This window comes from Sciurus carolinensis, chromosome 5, assembly GCF_902686445.1.
Source record: "Sciurus carolinensis chromosome 5, mSciCar1.2, whole genome shotgun sequence".
Taxonomy (NCBI): domain Eukaryota; kingdom Metazoa; phylum Chordata; class Mammalia; order Rodentia; family Sciuridae; genus Sciurus; species Sciurus carolinensis.
Genome location: NC_062217.1, coordinates 168,324,119 through 168,336,250, shown reverse-complemented (window position 1 = coordinate 168,336,250; position 12,132 = coordinate 168,324,119). Strand labels below are relative to the sequence as shown.

The window sequence follows — 12,132 nt, the reverse complement described above, 5'->3', positions numbered from 1 at the left end:
TGAGGAAGGTCACCTCTGATGCTTAATTATCCATGTCACCTCTGACAAGTGACTGAAGTGATTTCTATTATGACTAATGGATCTTTTAGAATAGATTGACTTTGTTTTCTTTGAAAAAATGGTCTTTAGCAGGTCACATTATTGGCCTGGAAACACCCAGTTATGCAAAATCGTTTTTAATTGTTGCAAAAGCTTATCAAAATCAAACAGTTGGAAATTCTGAGATTTTAATGTTGCTTTGAAAAGTACTTCTGTACAATATTATCTTTCTCGTTACAAAAAAAAGAAGTGACATCTGATAGATCAGTGGTTTGTTGAAAACATAGATATTTGTTTCCTTGTCTCAGGTCTTCCAAAAATTCTGCTTTGAGCTTATTAAGTTCTTCTGCTAGAAGCTTCAAGTTGTTAGGAAGTACTTGTTCATCTAAAATAAAAAAGATATTCTCAAATTATTACTGTAAATCTAGGCTTCCTACACATCTGAAAATTAATTTGATTATATCACACAAAGGATTCTTCTATAAACATGATAAGTGCACATTAATGTGATACAGAAGAGTCCTATGAAACAATTCAAAGAATTTCAAATAACTTGCTATGAAATGTGTAAGCAGAAAAATATGAACTTGAAAGGGATTGACAGCTAACTTTTGTTTTTATAAAGGCAAAAAGACAACTAGGAAGTGACAATTTTGTTTTGGAAACTGATAGATAATACCTTAGACAGTCATCCAATATACCCTTCTACAGTGGTGGAAATGTTCTCTTATCTGTTCTATTCAGTACAGTAGGTGCCACCCATTCAGGCAGTATTACTGAGAATCTGAAGTTCAATTTGATCATTAGCTTTATTGAAATTTAATTCATATACCATACATTTATCCACTTAAATCATATAATACAATGGCTTTTCATATATAATCATCACCACAGTTGATTTTAGAATATTTTCATAATCTAAAAACCCTGTACCCTATGGCTATCCCCCTCCTAACTTTGCCTTTCCCTACCACTTTCTCAATCCCTAATCTACTCTGTCTCAAAAGTTCCCTGCTCTGGACATTTCATATGATTAGAATCATATGATAAGTGTTAATGACTGGTTTATTTCACTTTGCATGTTTTCTCGTATTGTATTCTGTATCAATACTCCATTCCTCTGTAGCTGAATAATACCCCATTGTATGGAGAGACTACATTTTGTTTATTCATTTATCAGCAGATGGACATTTGGGTTGTTTCCTTCTTTTGGCTATTATGAATAATGCTGGTATAAACATTCATATACAAGTTCTGGTGTGAGCATCTGCTTTCATTTCTCTTGAGAATATATACGTTGAGCCGAATTGCTGGGCCATGTGGTAACTATGTTTGAGGGACTGCTAAGCTGTTTTCCAGAGCAGCTGCATCATTTGACTTTCTCAGCAGTAGGGCACGAGGGTTCAAGTATCTCCACATCACCAACGTCACCTAGGCTTGAAGTGGTGTCTCCTTATGGTTTTGATTTGTATTTTCCTTGATGACTAAGTGATGTCAAGTGTATTTTCATGTAGTTATTGACCATTTATATACCTTCCTCAGAGAAACATCTATTGGGTTATTTACTGAGTGGTGTGAGTTCTTTATATATGGATATGTACAAGTTCCTTATTAAATATAAGTTTGCAAATATTCTCTCACCCATCGGTTGGCTTTTCACTTTGTGGTAGAGGAACTAAATTTTCAATTTATTTAGGCACAGATTTAGAAACTAGTACCAACTCCCTTTGCTCCCCCTAAGATCTGTATTTTTTAATAGGTAGGAAATAGTCAAGAGGGATTTAGGCATAAAAAGGAACAGAAGAAAGGCAAATGGTTAAGAGAGAATCCCTGGAAATACTTTTTATTTTTTTCTAATTATTGCTGCCATTTATGTTCTAGACCTTCACTATAAATTCTGCATTAGTGGTGAGAGGCACTGTTTTTCTAAAATGAAATAAAAATATAGCAGAGTTCATTAAACTTGTGAGGGTGTTTTGTGAAACTTGTTTCCACACATGCCTGAGTTTATGTACCACGTCACATACTGGTTTACAATGTAAGAGCTAATCAAGCATCATGGATTTTAAAAAATTTGAGAAACACAACATGGTTAGTATGTTTTTTCCTTTCCCAATGTTCTAAGCTTTTGTGAGGGTACTAGTAAGTGCTGGTGACGCAGGGGAGCACAAGAGCAGGCAGGAGTCCGACCAACTCCCATCCCTCCTCTCCCAGGGATTCTGTAGCTGTTCAGCCTTGGGCAAGTTACTTGATCCACTTGCCATTTGTGAAAGCACACCCACCTTACAGGATGTAAAGATTAGAAACTGTAAGGCACTTAGCATATAAAGAGAACTAAAGAAATACTAGCTGCTGTATTTAAAAAAAAATTATAGTTAAATATTCAAAACCTGAAGGAATTGTTATTTTATAAAACTATAATTACAACATATTTCTTCTATTAGTTAAATTCAGATTTACATCAATTTTGTTCAGAATTCCATGAAAATCTTAACGCCTACCTGACCCTTGCCTACCTCTCCCTGACCTTCTATGTCACTCCACGCTCCATGGCCTCTTTCGTCCCAGAACATTTCAGGCAACTTTACCTCTGGACTTAATGCACGTCATATGTCCACTGCCTAGAACCCTCCAGAACTCTGCTTGGCTTGTTCCTTCCCATCACTCACATCTGGGTTTAAAGGTCATGTCTCAGAAGCCTTCCTGATTATCCTTTTAAAAATAAACCCATCACTCAACACTGCCTGGGCCTACTTTTTCTTCAGAGCACTGACGTATTTCACATCATTCCTTTTTTGTCTTCTCACTAAAATGTTCTGCTTCTTGCTGACTCTTTCCCCTAGGAAAGAGTAGCCACTCAATAAAAATGGATAAATGCATGAACACCAAAATTCTTCCACGGGAAGATTTTTTAGTTACATGTAACCAAATTGCAAATTTAAACTGAAAGCATGATGTGAAATTTGGAACCTTATAAACTGCCTGAGTGTCAAGGAAATGGCCACAACAGTCAATATCACATGAATTACAGCACACAACAGTCACTAATCCACTACAATCCACAACAGTCGACAGACCTTTTGCTTCCTTCATCGTCTGAGAGACAATTCTTCGGAGTGTCTGATCAGTTTTATGAAGAATGTTAGTTGAACAAATAATTCTGTCCATTTCCTATGTAAATACAAACATTTATTGTTATTGTTTTTGGAATAGCTACTTGGTTTATAAAAGAAATGGCTAAAGTGTAGGTGACTCATTTGACAGGATTAAATGAAAAGTACAAGTGGCTTTTCTGTGTGTTATTTTCTTTAAGAGAGCGTCTAAATGAATTATGTCCACTTGTAAACTGGGTAGGCAGTGTTATGCTGGTGAGTGTCTAATACCTGGCCTCCAGAAAAATAGTAATCCCCAAAACTTCTCCATAGTGTTAGCTTCTTTTTGTGGTGTAAAGTTCCTATCCTTGTCCATTTCAAGCCACTAATATAATGTCAGCAGGCTCCAACATTCCAAAGACAAAGCTTTGGCCATCTAAGGTCACCACCACATCCAGGTGCTGGATATTGGCAAGATGCCAAGCCACTGACAAAGTGTCTTTACATTTTACTCACTGAAAGCTCAAGAAGATCTGATGAAAAATTCTCCTTCTCTTTTACGCTGAATTCATACCGGAAAACTTTACCTTTTGTTCCATATTGTCCTCAACATTTTTTACTGGATTTTCCAAAGCAGTAAGCAATAAATCAGTCACCTCCAGGCTACAGAGAAAGTGGGATAAAATACAATAAATCCTTATAGCGAACATCTGTTTTTAAAGAACTTGTATTTATTAACACTGAAGTGAATTCTAAAAGGGTAAAACTGCTACAACCCGAGATCATTAACAAAAGGAAAAAAATTCAACTGATTTGGAAGTATCTTCCATTTGCAAAATCCAAATGTAATAGCTCAAAAAAAATTATAAGCCCAAACCTTCCTCATTTACAAAATATTAATTTCCTTAGGGCTGGGATTCTGGCTCAGTGGTAGAGTGCTTGCCTAGTATGTGTGAGACACTGGGTTCGATTCTCAGTACCACATATAAATAAATGAATAAAATAAAGATCTATCAACATCTAAAAAAAATTTTTTTAAATTTCCTAAGACTCATCAATATGAAAAGTCATGCCGTTTTCCCCTATTAAATGTTGGACTGTAGGCTATCAGAACTCTTTAGTCTCTGAAGAAAGAAGGTTGTCTTTACTTTCTGTCTTCTGCTTATTTACTGGATAAGGATTAGCGAAGTTCCTCACTGTCAAGGGTCCAAAGAGGATTGAGGTAGAATTCATTCATTCACTTAACAAATATTTACTGGGTATCTCATATGAAAAATACTGTACAACTCTATATGCAGAACTGTGTTCTGATTTGAGATATAAAAAAGTCCCTACCCACTCCAAGCCTGATAATGTGATGGAGACATTGATTAATTAAGCAAAAATAATTTTGGACAGTGATGGATAATAAGTGAAGACAATAAATAAGGTGATAATAGTAAGAGAGTGACTCCTTCACCCTAGTAAGTCGGACAAGGCAGTCAGCACAGATATGTGGGAAGGGCAGGGGGAACCAAGTACAAAGGCCACACACTTCTTGTGCCCAGGGGTCAGAAAAGACCAGTCCGGTTTAAAAGGAGCAAGGGGGGAGTGGTAGAAAGGAAACTGGAGAGTCAGGGCTATTAAACATGTAAGTGATGGTCCGGAGTTCGAATTTTACTCAGAGTACATGGAGAACTGAAAATGTTATGCCCGTGAGATCATCAGGTTGAGTCTCAACCTCCAGATGATCTTTCTCACACTGGAGGGTCCAGGTTCTGAAGCGAGACTGCACGGGGCTTAGTCACTTAACTACCCTGGTGTGTCACTTTACCTACCTGGGCCTGTCATCCTATTAAAAAAAAAAATAGGGATTACAGTTTCCCCTCTTAAAGAGTTGTTATAAAGATTGAATGAGACTATACATATAAAATGTCCAGACTATGCTCAATACATAGTATGAGCTCAATAACTCTTATTGTTTATTTCATAGAAGCCTGGAAAAGGTAAATTCATCAGATGATCTTTCAACTTCAACACAGGACCACCAGACTCCACATCACTCCTTCAACAGGTACCCTGTGATCATGTGGATATGGACACAGGTGACCAGGTTCTTAACACCTAGGACCAAAGTGCAGATGACAGTAAGTCTGCTCTCACACACAAATAGTCCTCCAAGGCCTGTGAGGATTAGCCAAGTGGACATGGGTAAAGCATTTATTAAGCATGGTCGCCGGCACAGGGGGACCCCAAGGAAAGATGGTGGCTTTGAGTAGGATACCTGGTCTCCGAAGAACATGCTGGACTCTGAATTGTGAGGCTGTTGTGTTCCCAGGCATTTTTCTCAGGGTTAGGCCTTTCTACCTTCCTCCCCATTGTGTAGATGACCTCAGGAGGCAGTGCTTGCGATCTCTGGCCATTCCTCTGCAAGCAGGTCTCAAGGGGACAATCTAAAAAGAGCTGGCAAAAGCCTAACGAATCTGAAAACAGTTTAAAATCATCAAATTACTGGTCTGCTATCTTTCCAAAATGCGAAGTTAACATACAATAGACAAACTATCCCAGCTGAAGCAGGAAAAACTCCATCTGTAATACCGAACACCTCGCTTTTAAAATTAAATCCATATAAACCTCCTATCCAATTAAATTCTTACTGAAGACAGCAGTGATTGATATGTGAATAACTGTTTCCACGTGTAAGAAAAAAATATTTTAATTACATTTCCGAGCCAGCTGGAAGACTTCGTATCTCATACTTTGATAATAGAAGTTGTCATCTAAAACCAAAAATAGAGGTCTAGAAACAGCAGTTTTTGCTAAGAGATAGTGAGATGGGGCGTCGAGTGCCGAAGAAAATATCAGATCTTGATCCTTTAGGCAAGTTATAAAATTTTCCCATATGGCTTCTGTCCTGTCGGGCGGGGCAGACATCTGGCACCCATTAATGACAGCAGTCAGGAAGCATTCCAGGTACTTCAACAGTTCTTGTCGAAGCATTTTCCATTGGGATGGCTATAAAAGATGGAAGAATTGCAGTTGACATTAGGTTTTGGCCAGGAGGGTGGTCATCTGGCCCTACTGTCACCCTGCCTCATATGAAAATGTCAGCTTACAATACCAAACCATCTGGAGGTCCTTACAGACACCTCCTTCCTCAGGCTTCCCCGTCTTCATATACGCTGCCCCCTCCAACTGGAAAACTCTTACTTAATGCTGCTCGTGCTGGGAGAAACCTTTTTCAATCATGCAGAAGGCAACTCAGCTTCCCCCTTGCCTACTGAAAAACCCCATTCTGTATATATTATGTCTCCACTCTGGTTAAATACTTGGGTATTTGACTGTTTGCACATCTCTCTCTCTCTGCTAGATCACTAGACCACTGTATACCAGCCAAGAGTCTGGCACCTATCAGGTGTTTCCCAAAACATATATTCAATGAATGAATGAATAAGCAAATAAATGAGGGAACGAAAAGCTCTCGTTTAGAAAGGAGGAGCTAAATAAAACATCCTGACAAATTAAAATAGTTGGCTAAGATGGACAATGCTGATGTGCCCCTGAGAAAGACTGTGGACAGCAAGATGGTCAGCTGAAAGGTCTCCAGGTCAGAATAAAAAGTCCTCAGGCTAACGACTGGGCTGGTGTGGGGCTGAAAAAGACAGGGAGCACACTGAGGGGAAGAAAACAAGTAGTTTAGAATACAAGCAATTGTATGTTCGTCCAGGGCTGTGAGGGGCACTGATGTGTCCCTGAAGTCAATGCTGGAGGGAGAACACCAGGACAGGTCAGGCCCCTGCCTTACCACCTCACTGAGATGACACCATCCGCAAGTGCATCGGCTAACCCACTAAGCAGCAAACATGAATGACTTCCTAAACAACAAGATTTCCTAATCATGGTGACCAAATGAGCCCCAGAGCCTCTGTCTACAGGCAAAGAGTGGGAAAAACATACAGCAAGGAATGTGAGGGAAAGGCCAGCAAATACGACACTCCTTACCAACAACTTTCTTCTCTCTCCCAAATGGAAATACCATCATCCAACCAAATCCTGTGCTACCCTGAAACTGTATTGACCTCTCTGTTGATCAAGAATGAAGAAATAGATAAGCTTTCCTGGAGAGGTCAAGAACTTGTCCGCAGGCCAAACAAACTGTACCTTTGCAAACGTACTTGTTGAGCAGAACCACATTACCTTCGTGTTTGATTTATGTGAATTCATCTACATTTGGGCATACAGCAGCGAAAATAACAATTTAAAATTTTCAGAATACTTCAAAGGGTATTTGCTCTAGGGTATATGCAACTGCAGACAGGCCTTACTCTTCCCCCAGGAGCCTGTTTCCGTGTGCTTCTCCGACAGGGCACATCTCACTGTGCTGACCGTAAATGGAAGGATTAAAGACAAGTATATACTTGGAACACACAAGCTGGTTCCTACATATAAGCCCATTAAGTCATCTCTGGTCAACTAGGAATTCATCATCTTCCAACTCTGGTGGAGGCAGATTTTCCCTGAGAGGAATGAAACCTCAGAGGCCTGCCCCTTCATTTGGACAGCCTCTATCTGGGAGGGACTCTAGCAAACTTGCTATTTATCATTTTTTAAAAAAGGGAATAAAGTTCCCTTTATACCAAGTGGTAGAGTTCAAGCTCCACAGATGACCTGGTGTTAAACCGGCTATGTTGGATTCTTCAGAGAGTCTTTCCTTGGCCTGAGGAGAAACTTCCCATGAGGTTGGACGCTCACCTGTAATCCCACTGAAACTGGGGAGGCTGAGGCAGGAGGATGGCAAGTTCAAAGCCAGCCTCAGCAATTTAGTGAGGCCCTAAGGAACTTGGTGAGACACTGTCTCAAAAGAAGAAAAAAAAAAAAAAAAAAGTCTGAGGGGATTAGGGCGCTTTACGTCCCTAGGTTCAACGCCCGCAGCACCAAAACAGAAAAAGAAAATTACACCTGACTACAAGGAATTTCCAACCCGCATAGTGACCACAGAAGTTGACCCTGATATAATATTCCAGTGTGGGACACGGCAGTGCAGGTCTGTAGCTCCAGCTACTCTGGAGGCAGAGGCAGGAGGCTCGTTAGAGCCTAGGAGTATGAGGCCAGCCTGGGTAATAGAGCCAGACCCGTCTCAAAACAAACCGAAACCAAACCAAAGGCTCCACAGCATAGGACGTGCAGTGACTCGGGAACCTCCAGAGTGCATCATTCTAAAGGTCGTGCTCCAACCCTTCTGTATTCACGGCCACTCGTTCCCGGGCCACTGAGCTGGACTCCGCGTCCCCTCCCCGGCAGGGCGTCACCTCCTCGAGCAGGGCGTCCCCTCCCACCAGCCCGCGCTCACTACAGTCCACGCGGCGCACGTCCGCGCGCACCGGAGCCGCGTGCCCGCGCTCGCGCCCTCAGCCCCCCGTGCTGACCGGCGGCCGCGCGCCCTCGGGGTCCACGGGGACGTCGGGCAGGACGTCGTCGTAGGAGAGGACGCCCACGGCCCAGCCTCGCTCCTGCCGCAGCCGGCGGCCCAGGGCGCGCGCGAAGGTGGACTTCCCGGCCGCGGGCAGCCCGCACAGCACGCAGAGGCCTCGCTCCCGCGGCCCTGCGCCGCCAGGAGCCTGCGCGCCCGCCGCGGGCTTCATGCTGCCCAGGCGGGGCGGTGGCACCCGGCCGAGTCCCCGGCCCCGGCCCACCCAGCGCGCACGCGCCGCGCTCCCGTCGCCCCGCTGCGCCCCCTGGCGCCGCGGCGGAGGCGCAGGCGAGGCTTAGGGCCAGGTGCCGGGCGCCCGCGCGGCCCGCGCTCTAGCCCGGGAGGCCGCGGCCCTGCGTCTCCGCTGTCCGCGACGTCGCCGAGGGCTCCCGGGACCGGCCGGGAGAATCGCTCTCCCGTCTAGAAACGAAGCCGTTAGGATTCGCGCCTCGGTCTTGTGTCCTGCCCAGGAAGAACCCCAGAGAGCCTTTGGCCTTTTCCTCCAGCAGGCTTTAAAAGGCAAAGCCCTGGAGACCGAAGAACAGCGGGCGAACCGCGCTCCGCTGCCCTCGCCCGAACTGAACGTGCAAGAGCCACGTGAGACCGAGCGCCGCCTGTGGGCGGCAGGCTGGGGACCTGCGGACCTGACGGGACAGCCCTTAGACCTGGGCTGCGGAGCGCAGGGGGCTCATGAGCGTCAAGAACGTGGAGAGAGACAAAAGAGGGAATGTGGGAGTACTTCGTAGAACAAAAGAAATTCAGATGCTACCTTTTCACCGTATTTTTCAGAGGTGATTACTTTTTACTCATGATGGGGATGTTCAAAATCTAAACACGCGAGAATACAATCAGTGTTTGCAGGACTGAAATACAACCAGTTACCTGATGCTAAACCTGATAGGCTTTTAGAGCACATGCAATAAATTGTCCCCTTTTCTTTCAGATTACAAATGAACAGTATTGCAGTTACTCCCCATGGCATGACTTTTTTTTTTTTTTTTTTTTTTTTTTTTTTTTTTTTTTGTACTAGTGAACCCAGGGATGCTTTATCACAGATACATCTCCGATTTCTATTTTTTAATTTGAGACAGGGTCTTGCTAAGTTGCTGAGGTTGACCTGGAACTTGGAATCCTGCCTCTGCCTCCCCAGTCGCTGGGGTTACAGGCATATGCCACCACCGCGCCTGGCATTTCGCGGCATTTTATCATTATTGGTCCAATACAAGGTCCCTCTCTTAATTTACCTTTCACTTTTATCCTTCATTCTCCACGCGCATAGTTACTTTTGGTTATCTTTTAAGATAATTAGACTTTTTACAGAGTTCTCATGTACCCCTTTCCACCCCCCACAGGCTCCCCCACTAGCCACAGCACTCACTAGAGTAATTCATTTCCTCCAAGTGATGAACCTACACTGATACAGCATTGTCATCCAAAATTCCATAGTTTACAGTAGGGGTCACACTTGGAGTTGTACATTCTGTAGGTTTTGAGACTATACAATGACATGCAGTTACCATTATAGTGTCCTGTGGAACAGTTTTACAGCCCCCCAAATCCTCTGCGCTCTATTCATTCCTCCCTCTCCTTGAACACCTGGCACCACTTAGTTTAGAATCATAAAATCTCTTTAGATTTTTATTTACCTTAGTAATATGCATTTAAAGGTTCCCCATGTCTTTCTGTGACTTGACAACTCGTTTCTCTTTGGCACTAAACAGTATCCCAATGTCTCACAGTTTATTTTTCCATTTACCTGCTGATGGACATCTCCGTTGCTTCCAAGTTTTAGCAGTTATGAATAATCCTACTATAAACACCCATGTGCAGGTTTTTGTGTAAACACAGATTTTCAATTCATTTGGGTAAATGCCAGAAGCATGATTGCTGGGCTATCTGGTAAGAGTATGTTTAGTTTTGCAAACTGTCTTCCAAAGTGGCTGTGCTGCTTTGCATTTCCACCAGCCATGAGTGGAACTTCCTGTGTTCTACATGCTCACCAGCATTCAGTGTTGTCAGTGCTTTATATTTTTGCCATTCGAGGAAGCATGTAGTGATATCTCATTACCCTATTAATTTTCATTTCCTTGATGACATAGGATGGTGGGCACCTTCTCCTATACTCATTTGCCTTCTGTGTATTTTCCTAGTTGAAGAGTCTGTTCAGATCTTCCTGCCCATTTTAAAATTGGGGTGTTTGTTTTCTTTTTTTTTTTTCCTCTAAATTTGCTTTATACAATTGGATGGATATAAATTAACAGAAATTTTAGCAAGACACATTAACATTTTAACAAAACCCAATAATCTAATTTCTTTCAATTTTTCTCAAATTCATTTGAGTGCTTCCATCATGGTGCTCATAAGGAAATTAAACAACATACGACTACTACAGTTGAATGTCAAATTAAGTACTTATGACATACTAAATTCTTCTATAATACAATTATGAAGAATCTTTAAGGAACTTATGTTTTATATGTAGAAAAGTGTTAAGAGTCAAACATTCAACTCAATAAAAACAAGAAACATTTCTGATTCCTTTGTTAGGTGGAGACTGCTTCTCCTTTTGCTAATGAATGTATTTTAGCTGTAATATCACTGAGCTGAACAGATAAATCACCTTGAGTACATAAGGAAAAATAAACACATGCTAAATGGATAAACATTACTATTACATCTTTACTAGACCATCTCTACCTCTAACACTTCAGAAGCTTAGAGATTTAGAGTATTCTTACATTAACTGCAAGAAAAATTAAAGGAGAAATTCCTTTTTTGAAATCACAACTATGAAGTCATGTGGTTATACAAATTCTGCATTTGTGTGCAAAACATGAAGCACATTTACCTTTATTCTCCCTACTTAGTCTTGTCAATCACCTAGCAGGACTTAACAGATACCTTTCCAAGAAACAGAGACTGAGATGTATTTATATAACTTCAATTACCTCATCACTACAGTAATGAGAGATGCAGTATCCTTTTGCTATGGTTCAAGACAACAGGGAAGGAGATCACAAGAAAGAGAAATAAAAATTATTACAACTGAGAAACTACTTCTCATTAAGTTTCACCAGGGTGCCACCTTCACTTTTACATAGCATGGTGGCATAATTCAAGCTCAATAAATCAGAAATCTTGGAGGTTTCAAGATGGCGGACTAGAGGGCGGCTGCATTTCATGTTGCTCCAGGACTCAGGATTCAAAAGAGGAGATATTGAGAGACCTGGGACCAACTCAAAGCCACCAGGAGAGTCTCTCTCGTTGTGGAGGCGTCCCGGATGGGGCAGTAGACCCAGAACGCAGGAAACTTTGTGAAGTAGAGTTGCCTGGCGAGATGCCTCTCCCCCCGCTGGAGCAGTGAACTCGGACAACTGGGAGCATCGTAGAGGTGGCCACTCAGCACAGCGCTTGGACTCGGAGCAACCACCAGGGCTCGGGGGCTGCCCAGAGGAGGAGCTGCGCGGTGAGGTGTTTGGACTCAGAGCGAGCGCTCCTGATGGGGGGGGGCTGCCCGGAGGAAGAGGAGGAGGAGGCATGCGGCGGGTCGCT

General features: G+C 42.6%; 1 protein-coding gene across 2 annotated transcripts; it reads right to left on the bottom strand.

Annotated features, from left to right (window-relative positions):
• Positions 1-205: 205 nt before the first annotated feature.
• Pstk (phosphoseryl-tRNA kinase) lies at positions 206-9,159 on the bottom strand. 2 transcript variants are annotated; one of them, XM_047553895.1, is made up of 6 exons: positions 8,537-9,155; positions 5,834-6,125; positions 5,395-5,593; positions 3,719-3,794; positions 3,117-3,210; positions 206-424 (listed from the first exon to the last, which is right to left on the bottom strand). In XM_047553895.1, exons 1-6 carry the CDS (start codon positions 8,750-8,752, stop codon positions 228-230), a joined length of 1,074 nt encoding a protein of 357 aa, XP_047409851.1. In that variant the 5' UTR covers positions 8,753-9,155; the 3' UTR covers positions 206-227. The 2 variants fall into 2 exon arrangements, 1 of the variants encoding a protein (XP_047409851.1); XR_007108835.1 differs by having other exon boundaries at positions 387-424; positions 3,648-3,794; positions 8,537-9,159.
• Positions 9,160-12,132: the final 2,973 nt, after the last annotated feature.

Excerpts from the sequence above, each read along its gene's own strand:
- Pstk (XM_047553895.1), bottom strand. The coding sequence starts at position 8,752 with ATGAAGCCCGCGGCGGGCGCGCAGGCTCCTGGCGGCGCAGGGCCGCGG. Across the intron at positions 5,594-5,833 it reads CTTCCAGCTGGCTCGGAAAT|ATTCGTTAGGCTTTTGCCAG; the intron begins GTAATTAAAATA and ends AACTGTTTTCAG. Across the intron at positions 3,211-3,718 it reads AGGACAATATGGAACAAAAG|GAAATGGACAGAATTATTTG; the intron begins GTAAAGTTTTCC and ends GTATTTACATAG.